The sequence below is a fragment of the Muscardinus avellanarius genome (assembly GCF_963383645.1).
Source record: "Muscardinus avellanarius genome assembly, chromosome: 3".
Taxonomy (NCBI): Eukaryota; Metazoa; Chordata; class Mammalia; order Rodentia; family Gliridae; genus Muscardinus; species Muscardinus avellanarius.
In genome coordinates this window covers 35,512,122-35,525,193 of record NC_137788.1, presented here as the reverse complement: position 1 = coordinate 35,525,193, position 13,072 = coordinate 35,512,122, and the positions used below count along the sequence as shown (strand labels likewise).

General features: G+C 44.5%; 1 protein-coding gene across 1 annotated transcript in view; it reads left to right on the top strand.

The window, feature by feature from the left end:
• The window catches only part of ZMYND12 (zinc finger MYND-type containing 12), a gene marked incomplete at both ends in the record, with an annotated part of 35,049 nt that extends 22,521 nt beyond the window's left edge, over positions 1-12,528 (top strand). The window contains 5 exons of the mRNA XM_080691391.1: positions 242-411; positions 2,936-3,058; positions 8,296-8,407; positions 9,850-9,995; positions 12,403-12,528. Of these exons, the coding sequence (XP_080547517.1) occupies positions 242-411; positions 2,936-3,058; positions 8,296-8,407; positions 9,850-9,995; positions 12,403-12,528 (677 nt within the window). The remainder of the gene's footprint in view (positions 1-241; positions 412-2,935; positions 3,059-8,295; positions 8,408-9,849; positions 9,996-12,402) is intronic.
• Positions 12,529-13,072: the final 544 nt, after the last annotated feature.

The window sequence follows — 13,072 nt, the reverse complement described above, 5'->3', positions numbered from 1 at the left end:
TTGACTAATATTCCACTCGTGGATATGGATAAACCACATTTTTCTTCTCAGTTCATAGTTGATTCACATTTAAGCCATTTCTAGTTTTTAGCTATTCTGAATAGGCTGCTGTGAATATTCACATGCAAGCTTTTGTGTGCCAATATATATTTGATGTAACAAATAAATGAGTGATGAATTATATTTCATCATGTATTCTTTGACCAGGATATGAATTATAATCTTTACTGCTTTTGGGCAGGTCTGGGCCGGATCGTTCAGGCTGAAGAATATCTATCCCAAGCCCAGTGGACGGTCCTCAAGTCAACTGAGTGTAGTAACGCCACCCACTCTTTACTGCACCGGAACCTGGGACTTCTCTTCATGGCCAAGGAAAACTATGAGGAAGCCCGTTACCATCTGGCCAATGATGTAAACAAGCTAAATGATAACACCTGGATCTTTCTGAGAACAGCTCTATTTAGTATTTTGGCATTCTCCAGAACTTTCTGTTTACAACTGACCTTTGGTGGGATATTAGCAAGAACACATCTACCAGCCACTTCCTGGTCATGCCACCTGGTCCAGGTTACATTTTCTCCAAGCCTCAGTTGCTCTGAAGCTAATAAAGGGAAACAGACTGTATCCTGGCTAAGAAAAGAGCTTTGCTTCTGGTCCCAGCCTTGTTGTTTCACAAGCCATGTAGTCTGGGATAATTATACAACCTCTTTCATCAGCTCTAAGACAAAATCATAAAACAGTCTCTGTCACATTGGGTCATTGCAAAGGTCAATAACAGAACAATGTATGTCTAGTACATTGGTTATTTTTTTAAAAATAGCATTAACATCTCTATTTCAAAGTATGGTCATTAAATTTAGATGAACTAGATCTATAAAAAAGCACTTAATAATTCTAAAATTCTGTACAAATGTTAGGGTAAGGAGGGTGATAAATGAGCTATTCTTCCAAAATTATGAGGTTCCCGTTAGGATTTCTATATTGAAAAATCTTCCCAGAGAGAAAAGTTTCCAAGCCTGAAATCCAGGTTAGGTGGGGCCAGACTGCAGTCTCCATGCAGACAAACTCTTTCTTTTCCTTCTCCACTGGCCTCTCTACCAGGAAGTCCTCCCCGAGGTTGTCTGCCAAGGTACAGAGCCCAGAAGTTCATTCTTATGCTCGTTATCCCCACCCATTCTCTGCTCTGGGAGACAGCTCCCCATGGACAACGCAGCGGAGACTCCTTGGCTGTCGGGCTCTGGTCAGGTTGGAGAGTGGAGGGCGGAGGAGTAGTGGGAGTGGGAGGAGGGAAGAGACAGGGGTTGGGCTCTCTATGGTCCCTGCTGCCTTTCCGCCCCAGCCCAGCTCTGCGTGGCGTTCCTCTGTGGCCACAACTCCTGCGGCGGGGCCTTCCTCAAAACACCAGCTCTGGCTGGGCCCTGACACCCTGTTTTCTCCCCTTGCTTTTTGAGGTGTCAGGATGGTCACAGTTTCTTGCTGCTGTTTGTCCCTCGTGCTCCTCTAGTCCTTAACCCTTTCTCATTTCAAATAGATAACTCTTCCATTAAACTGTCTTCAGGGCGTCCTTTGCGGGTGCCATCCATTTCCACCTGGCCCCCTGACCCACACCATCCTTCATCTGTGTTTCTTCTCCATCCTTCACCTCCTCCCAGAAATGAAGCAGAAGAACATTCCATCTTGAGCTGAGCAGCAGATAGGAATTAGATCAGGCTCAGATTCCTCAGCCTAGCTCCCTCTTTTTATTTATTTATTTATTTATTTATTTATTTATTTTTACTATTTTTGTTCGGATCTGGGGATGGAATCCAGGGGCATTCGATCTCCGAGTTACATCCCCTGCCCTATTTTTTTTTTTTATTCTTTTAAAATTCTTTATTCTTTATTTTGAAACCGGGTCTCACTGAGTTGCAAAGGGCCTCACTAAGTAGCTGAGGCTGGCCGTGAACCACGGTTCTCCGGTCTCAGCCTCCCAAATGCTGGGATTATAAACATGCACCACCACACCCGGCTCTAGCTTCCCCCCCTTAACACACATGTTTATTGATATATATATATATATATATATATATATATATATATATATATATATACCATAAAAATCACCCACCTTCAGTTTAGTACACTAGCGGAGCTTGCAGCCATCAGCACAACCAAGGTTTGGAATGTTTCCATTACCCCGAAGAGATCCCTCGGATTCCTTAGCAGTCCTTTCTCATGCCCATCCCAGCCCCAGACAAGCATTTTCGGATTGTTTAGATTTGTCTTTTCTGGGCCTTTTTTATAAACAGAATCACATACAGAATTTTCATCTCAATTCTTTCACCTTGCACGATTCATTTGGGATTCACCCATGTGGCATGTATCAATGGTCCAGTCCTTTTTTTTCTTCTTGCTGAGTAGCATCTGGAGAGAACATACTTTGTTGATGGGTGTTTCACTTGTTTCTGTTTGGGACAACTGTTCATAGGCTGCTGCAAACGCGTGGCTCCGTTTCTCTTGGATGGGTATCCAGAAGACTTGCTAGGTTATATAGTAACATGAAGTTCAACTTTTGGGGGAAATGCCAAGCTGTTTGCCAAGAGGCGGTGCCATTTTCCATTTCCACTAGGAACATATGAGGGGTTCATTTTCTCCTTGTCTGGGCCAACACCTGTTAATTTGTTATTTTCTGGCTTTTTGATGATAGCCATCCTACTGGGTATGAAGTGCTATCTCATTTGATTTTGTTTTGCATTTCTCTAATGACTATCAATGTTAAGCATGTTTTCATGTGCTTACAACTTGTCTCTCTTTTTAGAGATATGTCTATTCAGATCCTTAGCCCATTTTTATATTGGGTTGTTGTAAATAGTCTGTGTACTATGGTAACAAGACGTTTGTTAGACATAAGATTACAAAGGGAACTCAAGCGCTCTCCTTCTTCCTCCTGCAATAGATTTATTTTGCCAGTTGTGCATTTGGAACAGAGGACATCAGGACCTCAGGAGGCTACTTCCACATGGCTAATATCTTCTACAGCCTGAAAAAATTTGACCTGGCAGACTCATTGTACACTAAGGTGAGCTAGGGTGTGCGAGAACCGAGCCTTGATGCTAAGGTACAACCTGTCTGACACTCATGAGAGACATACCCTAAGGGGAGGCCCAGAAACATGAAGCGACTTGCCCATTTACACAGCCTGATGCATACATGATACACACCATCTTCCTTCCTTCTTTTCTCTTTCTTTCTTTCTTTCTCTTTCTTTTTTTCTTTCTTTCTTTCTTTCACCAAAATAGATGAATCCCTCGCATCCCTAGGGTAATTAACAAATAATGAATGATGGGTCAGTAAGAAACTGAAGTTATGACAGGTTCCATTACACCCATAGAAGAAGGCTAATGTGAGTATATTTAGGTGTGCAATGAAGAAGAGCCCTTCTTCCCTCCCTTCTTCTCCCTCCCTTCTTCTCTTTCTTCTTTCTTGTATGGTACTGGGACTTGAACCCAGAGACATTCTACCTCTGAGCTACATTCCCAGCCCTATTTTTAATCCTCCCTCCTTTCGTACTGAGGATTGAATTCAGGGGCATACTAACTCCGAACTATACCCTAGCCTGATTTTTCTTTTTTTTGAAACAAGTTATTGCTAAGTTGTGGAAGGCCTCTCAAGGTTTCTGACGCTGGCTGCAAATCTGTGATCCTCAGCCTCCCAAGTACTAGGACTACAAGCATGTACTACCATACCTGGCTTAATTCTTTATTTTAAAACAGGGTCTCATTAAGTTGTGAAGGGCATTGCCAAGTTGCTGAGGCTGGCTGAGAACTTCGATCCTCCTGTCTCAGCCTCCCAAGTACTAGAATTACAGGCACACCACCACCACACCTGTTTTGTTTTGTTTGTGGTACTGGGGATGGAACCTAGGGGCTTTCTACCCCCGGGCTACACTCCTAGACCAATTTTTTTTTAAATATTTTATTTGGAAACAGGGTCTCAGTAAGTTGCTGAGAGCCTCACTAAGCAGCTGAGGCTGGCTTCAAACCTGTACAATCCCCCTGTCTCAGCTTCCCAAGTATTCGGATGACAAGCTTGTGCCACTACGCCTGGCTCTATCACACCTGTTTTAAAGAAGAGCTTTTCAAGAGAAATTTATTTCTGGAGTGTCCTATAAAGGGATCAAAGAACATGAGAGTAACCAGACATGGTGGTATATGACTATAATCCCAACTCCTGGGGAGGTTGAGGCAGGAGGATTACATGTTCAAGGCTAACCTGGGCAATTTAACAAGACCCTGTCCCAAAATGAGATGTTGTGGTTGTTGTTGTTTTATTTTTTGCAGGTTTGGGGATGGAACCCAGGGGCATTTGACCTCCGAGCTACACCCTCTGCCCTATTTTTTTTTATTCTTTATTTTGAAACAGGGTCTCACTAAGTTGCGGAGGGTCTCACTAAATACCTAAGGCTGTCCGTGAATTGCGATCCTCTGGTCTTAGCCTCCCGAATGCTGAAATTACAAGCGTGCACCACCATGCCCGGCTTTATTTATTTATTTATTTTTTTGGAGGGGGGCACTGGGAATTGAAACCAGGAGCTTTTGACCTCCAAGCTACGCCTCAAGCTATTTTTCTTTTTTTTCTCTCTCTCTCTTTTTTTTTTCCTTCTGGTACTAGGGATGGAACCCAGGGGCATTCTACTACACCTCCTAGCTACACCCCCAGCCCTATTTTTTATTGTTTATTTTAAAAGAGTGTCTTGCTAAACTGCTGAGGCTGGCATCAAACTAGCAATCCTTCTGTTTCTTCCTTCCAAGAACTGGTATCACAGGTATGCGCCATCACACCTGGCTAGAAACTCCAATATTTTAATTGCTCAGGCCAAAAATACTTGGTTCAACAGTGACTCAAAGAGAGCTGGGAACAGAGTTCAGTAAAAGAGCATTTGCCTAGCATGTATGAGGCCTTGGGGTCAGTTCCCAGCACCTAAAGTAAATAAATACAGACTTAAAATTCAGAATATTAAAAAGCTCTACCTTGAGCTGGGTATGGTGGTGCATGCTTGTAATTCCAGCATTTGGCAAGCTGAGACAGGGGGATCACGGTTTGAGGACAGCTTTAGCTATTTAGTGAGGCCCTTTGCAGCTCAGTGTGAAGGGTCCAAGAATCGCCCACCAACCCAAATATCGAAGGACTCACAAGAGATGTAAAATGCAAGCGAGGTTTATTGTGCTGCAGCTCTGTCCCGGCTAGCCAGGGGTCGAGACCAAGACACTAAATGGTCGAGGTTCGACCCCTCCCCACTCCACACTCAGTATTTTATAACCCTACGAGGGAGTGGTTACACACGAGGGAGTGGTTACACATGAGGGAGTGGTTACACACGGCAGAGCCCGCCAAAAGTTCGAGCCCGCCAACCTTAGAATTCAACCAATCAGATACAAGGACAAACAAGTACAACCAATAATTTTAAAACATGCATCCACACACACGTCAGAGCCTGCTAAGGACTGCTTATCTCCCTTATGGTAAGTGTTCGTTCCCTAGAGCTGCCTTTCCCACCCACCTTGTCTGGGCCAGGCTTATCTCTGCACTGAAGAATCTGCCTGGAGAGCAGATTAGCCTGGCCTTGTTTGCTGATCTGACAAACAAGTACAACCAATAATTTTTAAACATGCATCCACACACGTCAGAGCCTGCTAAGGACTGCTTATCTCCCTTATGGTAAGTGTTCGTTCCCTAGAGCTGCCTTTCCCACCCACCTTGTCTGGGCCAGGCTTATCTCTGCACTGAAGAATCTGCCTGGAGAGCAGATTAGCCTGGCCTTGTTTGCTGATCTAGCTCAGAGATATGGGGATGGGGTCCCATTTACAAAGACCTTGGCCGGCAAGCTGGAGATTAGAGGCTTTGACCTTGTGGGTCCCCTACCCTCGTCCTTGAATCCTGCAACCTGGGCAACTGGGCTTATGGATCTTCATTCTATTTCCAATCCTACCTTACTTCTATATCTTAACTCTATATTTTAATACCTTCTTTCTAATCCTAATACGGAAGAAGACTTCTCTAGTTAACTTCTCATACTGGGAGGAAAGCGCTTCTTCCAGCCTGCTTTCCAGCACCCCTACAAGTGAAACCCTGTTTCAAAATAAAGAATAAAAGCCAGGCATGGTGGCGCACGCTTGTAATCCCCGCTTGGGAGGCGGAGACAGGAGGATCGCACTGGGTTGAAGCCAGCCACGCTAGCTTAAGAGACCCTGTTTCCAAATTTAAAAAAGTATAAAAATAGGTCCGGGAGTGTAGCCCGGAGGTAGAAAGGCTTCCAGGAACCCCAGTACCACACACACACACACACACAAAAATAAAAATAAAAAATTGGGCTGGGGATATAGCTCTGAGGTAGAATGCACCTGGGTTCCATCCCCAGTACCGCCCCTCCCCCCAAAATAAATAAAACAGCCAGGCGTGGTGGTCCACATGTGTAATTCCAGTACTTGGGAGGCTGAGACAGGAAGATTGAAGGTTCTAGACTAGCCTCAGCAACTTAGCTAGATTCTCAGCAACCTGTTTCCAAATATAAAATGAAAAGGGCTAGGCTAGGGGTATAGCTCAGAGGTAGAATGCCTCTGGGTTTAATTCCCAGTACAAGAAAGAAAGAAACAAAGAAAGAAAGGAAGGAAGAAAGGGAGGGAAGGAGGGAGGGAGGGAGGGAAAGCAAGCAAGATACCTTTTTATGTAAAAAATTTTAAATTGTTCCCAATAAACTGTCAGTGTGTTCACTCAGTACCACCTCGCGCAGCCAGCACCTATTTGTGTGTGTGATACAGGCTCCTGTGTTATGACCGTTGGTGCATACCACTTCTGTGTGTGTGTGTGTGTGTGTGTGTGTGTGTGTGTGTGTGTGGCACTGGGGGTAAAACCCAGGGGCTTTTCTACCTCTGGGCTATACTCTCAGACCTATTTTATACTTTATTTGGAAACAGGGTCTCACTAAGTTGCTGATAACCTCACTTAGCAGCTGAGGCTGGCTTTGAACCTGTGCGATCCTCCTGTCGCCCGGCTGAACCACTTCTTAAAAAGCAGTATTTTGGTGAGCTGCCATGAACTTTGGAGTCAGACATAGGTTTAAGTCCAGGCTTTGCCACTTAACGGCTCTTGCCTGAAGTCAAATGTGATTGAAACTGCTCTGGGTCTCAGTTTGTTGACATGTAAAAGGAAGGGTATGACCTCAGATGTGATGAGATGTGTTGTTGTGTTTAAAATTTTAGGTTAAAGTTTTAAAACAAAGTGTGCTATGAGAGTGCAGTGCGGTGTAGTTGCGAAGTAATTGCTTAAACTAATAATGTTGATCAATAATATTGTGTGTAATAATTATGAGTCAATAATGGTCAAAATCTTAAATAATAAGTTTGTGGTAAGTAATTAAATAGTTACAAGAGGTTTTTTTTTTTTGTGTGTGTGTGGTACTGGGGATGGAACACAGGGGCCTTCTACCTCCAGGCTACACTCCCAGACCTATTTTATATTTTATTTGGAAATAGGGTCTCTTAAGCCAGCTGAGGCTGGCTTCGAACCTGCGCGATCCTCCTGTCTCAGCCTCCCAAGCACGGGGATTACAAGCGTGTGCCACCACACATGGCCACAAGAGTATTTTTTTAAGTTAAATAGTCCTAAATAAGTTTAAACTTTAAGTCTACCTATTAGTTAAGGTCATCCGCCCTAGCTAAGAGCTATACCATAGATAAGAAACCCCCTACCCCTTCCCTGTTATCTTAAAAGCCCTAGCTAAGGGCATCTGCCCTAGCTAAACCCCCTACCCCCACCCTATTATCTTAAAAACCGTCTGTACAAGTTACCTTATTGGATGGAAGCTATAAATTCAAAGAACGCCATCAGTGATGTAACAGAATGACTTGTAAGATGTCGTACAACTGTATAAAAATTCCACCCAAATGGCGATCTTGGCCCTTGCCGCTTATGTGGAGACACATGCGCTTGGGTCCAGGTTCGAACCTGTAATAAAGTGTGGCTTGACGGACTAATAATTGGCTGTGGACAGTTATACTCGCTACAACAGCGTTTGTCCAGCAAGTTGCAGCCACTGTTACTGGATTCCACCCCGGCTATCCCCATGGGCCTGCCGCATGCCCTTTGCAGCCATCCCTTGTTACACTCACTTTGCCCAGGACTTTTTGAGCTCCTGGTGCTCCCTCCACTCCAGACACAGTCAGAGAGGGAAACTCGGCTCGGGAAGCCAGGCCGCCTGCTCTGCACACCCACCTGCCTTTGGAATGCTGGTCTGATTGCTGTCTCTTTCCCCAATAGGTCTCAGAGATCTGGCATAAATATTTGAATGATCACTATCAAGTCCTCTCACAGGCTCGCATCCAACAAACAGATTTGCTACGCAAACGATTTGTGAATGACACCGGTTTGGGTAAGGGTGGTTCCCCCTCGGAATCAGAGCAGCAAGGACAGCAGCACCCTGCCCCTAACGGGGAGGGCAGCCCTTGCCATGGGGAGCATGTCAGCACTGCCTGCCCCATTTGACTGATGGGAGAACTGAGGTGTGGGGCTCAAAGGGATCCAGTGAGGGGAAGAATTCAGATCCTCATCATGCATGGCCCACAGGGGCTATTAATGGACAGATGGAGAGGGGGAAAAAGCCCCTGTCAGAGCCCCTGGGGTTTTTTGCAGAGCGTCCATTTCTTGTGTTATCCCTCTAGTGTACATAAGCCAAGATAGACTCTACACAGAAGTTAAGCCAGGCGGGCAGTGCATGGCTGTAAGGGAAGCTGAGGCCGAAGCAGAAGGATCGCAAGTTCAAGGCCAGCCTGGGCAGCTTAGTGAGACCCTGTCTTAAAAGACTGGGGATGGAGCTCAGTGGTAGAGTGTCGCTGGGTTCAGTCCATTACCAGAAAAATAAATAGGTAAAAGAAAGTGCATTGCTGATTTGTTCTCATGCCTTGCCCTGTTCCTGTGAGGAACAGTGGGCTTCTCAGTGGAGGGGCTGATCTGACTCGCCCCTTTCCCTGGGTTCAGCAAAGGATTCACTGCACACACCGCAGCAGGCCGTCTGAGACGATGAAAGGGCCAGGGGATCTGGTCTGCACTCAATGGAGAGGTCCAGTGCACTTGGTAGCATAGGATTTATGTGCAATAACTTTTTTTGTGTGGTACTGGGGATGGAACCCAAGGACATTGTGCCTTTGAGCTACACCCCCAGCCCTATTTTTTAGTGTTTTTATTTTTGAAACAGAGTCTCTCACTGAGTTGTAAAGGGCCTCGCCAAGTAGCTCAGGCTGTCCGCGAACCGCGATCCTCGGGTCTCAGCCTCCCGAATGCTGGAATTACAAGTGTGCGCCACCATGCCCGGCTTGCAATAAAATTTCAATGGGTACAAGTTATATTACAAGATGAGTCCCAGAATGAAGAAGTGAGGACATTTGGGTGTTATTGAAGGAATACTCTGGAGAAAAGACTTTGAGCTAAGGTTTAAAAAAGTAACTAATTTTTTTTCTCATTATGAAAGTGTTTCGTGGTAGAGCAGAAAACTTGGAAATCATAGATATCAAAGACAGCCAGCCTTAGCATTATGGCATATGTTCTTCTTGTCTTTTTCTTTAATCTTATTACTTCTGTGTGCTTTGAGTGCCTGGTCCATATTGTTCAGTAAATGGTGACTAATGTAGGCCAAAAATGGCGGGGAAAACAGTAAACAGCCTAGTGGCAGAAGCGGAAAGGCTGTCGCTTCAGCATCTTTGGACCCAGGGAGAGGACTTAGGCTGCCACCGCAGCCAGAAGCCCCCTGGCTTCCTCCTCTCAGAGTAGGCCTATGACAGGGGCAGGCTCAGCTTCTTTCCTCCCTTTCCTACGCAGATGAGGCCCAGGAAGCGGAAGCCATTCGGATCTTGACTTCAATCTTGAACATTCGAGAATCTACTTCTGACGAAACTCCCCAAAAAATTGTCTTTGTTCTGAAAATCCTGGTCATGCTTCACTACCTGATGATGAATTCTTCCAAGGCAAGTTTCCCCGGACAAGTAGCCGGTCTACAATGCCTACAAATTCATTGACTAAAGCTGGGTTTACAACCCAACTTCATTTACAACCCAAGTTATGAATGCCAGGAGAGACTGGTAAGATGCAAACCAAACCCTACAAGAAACAACCTCCAACCAAAACTACTATATCCAGCAAGATTATTAATTAAAATTGGTGGGGAAATATAAATATTTTTAAATAAGCAGATTATTAAAAAATTATAAATAGAAAAAGTAAAGTAATCCCAGCATTTGGGAGGCTGAGACCAGAGGATTGCAGTTCAAGGACAGAGCCTCAGCTACTTAGTGAGGCCCTTTGCAAGTCAGTGAGACCCAGTTTCAAAATAAAAAATAAAAATAGGGTTGGGGGTGTAGCTCGAAGGTATAATGTCCTTGGGTTCCATTCCCAGTACTGCAAAAAAAAAAAAAAAAATCATTGCATATTGAATTCGGCAGTGTTTTATCCAGACCCACTAGCTTTTGCCCACTAGCTTTAGCAAGCTCTCACTCCAAAAAAGTTCAGATGCTCATGACATCTCTCATCTGCTGAGTTCAGCCGGAATATCCAAAAATAGATAGTCCTCTGCCCTCAAGGAAGCCTTCCACAGTTGCTCAGGTGAACTGAGTCTGGGCAGTAGGGGGGGGGGAGCCTGCAGGGCAGGAGGCCCTGGGGGTCCTTAGAAGTATGAAGCAGCCCCTCTAACAACACTCCATTACCAAGTTCCCTGATGCTGCAAAGACTCAGGCGTGAATTGCTGGGAATTAACTAAAAAGGTAACTGGGTGTTTTTTTAAAATATATTTATTATATGTCAAACACTGTCTTAAAGTCCCTTACATAACTATCATTAATTCTCACAACAACCTTATGAGGTCGGTATTTTCTTATCCTTATTTTACAGGTGAGGAAAGTGAATCAGAGAGGGCCCATTCTTTGTCCAATGTCTTACTACAGACAGCAAGCAGCACATCTCAGGTTGATTATTTTATTAGCAGACTGATTCACTCATTCATTCACGTATTTATTGAGCATCTTCCATTTGCCGGGCACCATTCTAGAGACTGGGGCTACAGAGGTGAAGAACCAGACAAGCTCCCTCTCTCCATGGAATTTAGGATTTGAGGAGGAGGGGAAGCCACAACAAACAAGCAAACTTAAAAATACAACCCCCACTACTGCCTCTAACGCTTTGGCCACTCTAGTTGCTTGACTTTATTTCTTAGCATGTATCCCTGTTTAAAATACTATTGTGTTGCTGGGTGTGGTGGCACACGCTTGTAATCCCTGTACTAGGGAGGATCACGCAGGTTTGAAGCCAGCCTTGCTGGTTTAAGAGACCCTGTTTCCAAATAAAAATATAAAATAGGTCTGGGAGTGTAGCCCACAGGTAGAAGGGTTCCATTCCCAGTACCACACACACACAAAAAAAAACAAAACAAAACAAAAAAAACACTATTGTGTTTTACTTACTGGTTTTCTTTATTGTCTTCCTCTCCTACTCTTATGTAAGTTCTCCCAGGACAGGAATTTCTGCCTGTCATCACGGTATCTGAAACATAGCACCCATTCAATAAATATTCTTTGGAAGGATAGGAAGAAAAGAAGGGAGGAACAGAAAGCCAGAGAGTATCTTAAGATGCTCTCTAGTAAGCCGGGCGTGGTGGTGCACGCTTGTAATCCCAGCATTCGGGAGGCCGAGACCGGAGGATCGCAGTTCACAGACAGCCTCAGCTACTTAGTGAGGCCCTCTGCAACTTAGGGAGATCCTGTTTCAAAATAAAGAATAAAATAAAGGACAGGGGGTGTAGCTTGGTGGTCAAATACCCCTGGGTTCCATCACCAGACCTGCAAAAAAAAAAAAAAAGAGCCTCTGTCCAAGTCAAAACGGTGGGCTCCTGGCCCCTAGGACTCCCCCAGAATAGTAATTTACTGTGACATGTGTTACCTCTATGCTTCCAACGTTGGTCCATGGGGCTCTAATTATGATCCTACAGTGTGAGGCCAGCATGCAGTAACTTAGAGAGATCCTGTTTTAAAATAAAAACTAAAAAAGGATTGGGGGTATAGCTCACAGGTAGAATGCCCTTGGGTTCAATCCCCACTACCAAAAATAAAAATAAAAAAGATCCTACTCTCACTTTGCTGGGAAGGCATACCTATTTGTACTTCGTCTATTGAGTCAGGTGGACTTTCTTGTGCCCATACCCACCCAGCACAGGTGTCACTATCTCTCAGGGCTCTGTGTGTGTTCACAGGTGCACCGACAGGAGCTCAGTGGCTGGCGTGGGAAGGAAACGAGTTCTCCTCCATGTTTCTGGAGTTAAGCACCAATGAAAGTTCCTAATGTGCTTTCCTATGATCACTCTCTGTCACTGCAATTTCATTTCAGGCAAAGGAATATGCCGCAAGAGCCCTCCAGCTAGCCAGTGAGCAGGAGCTTGGTGCCTATGAGGAGCACAGTGTTGGAAAATTACTAACCCTCATTGCAGCTGAAGAAAACCATCCCGTTATTTAAAGACCCAGGGACGCTGCCTGGGGTGACTGTGGGGCTGCTGGATGTCTAATACACTTCAGCCTTGTGCTTCTGTTCTCAAGTGCTCTCAGTGGCTGAAGTTTCTGCCCTTTTCCTTTGGACCTGCACATAGAGTTGGGATTTTTAGTAGCATATGTGAGAGAATATAGAGCTTTAAGCATAGAAATCAGTAAAACTGTTGTTTATCATGACCTTGTACTTGGGTTATCATGACTCTGTGTGGCTTCGAGTAAAGTGCAGTCAGATCGAGAACGTGGCATTTGGAATTAAACTGCTAATAGTTGGTTCTATTTCCCATAAGTCTTTCAGTGATGTGTGTTTCATAGGCCTTTGCCAAGTGAGGGGAGAGAAAATAGAGCTATACTTGAGCAGAGCTTCTCTATTCTATAGACTTAAGTTAGCAATAATTCAGGATAGATTGTGATAAAATATCCATAATAATTCCTACAGCAACCACTAAAAAAAAAAAAAAACCTCTTAAAATTGTTTAAAAAAAAAGAAAATTAGCCAGGTGAGGTGGCACACG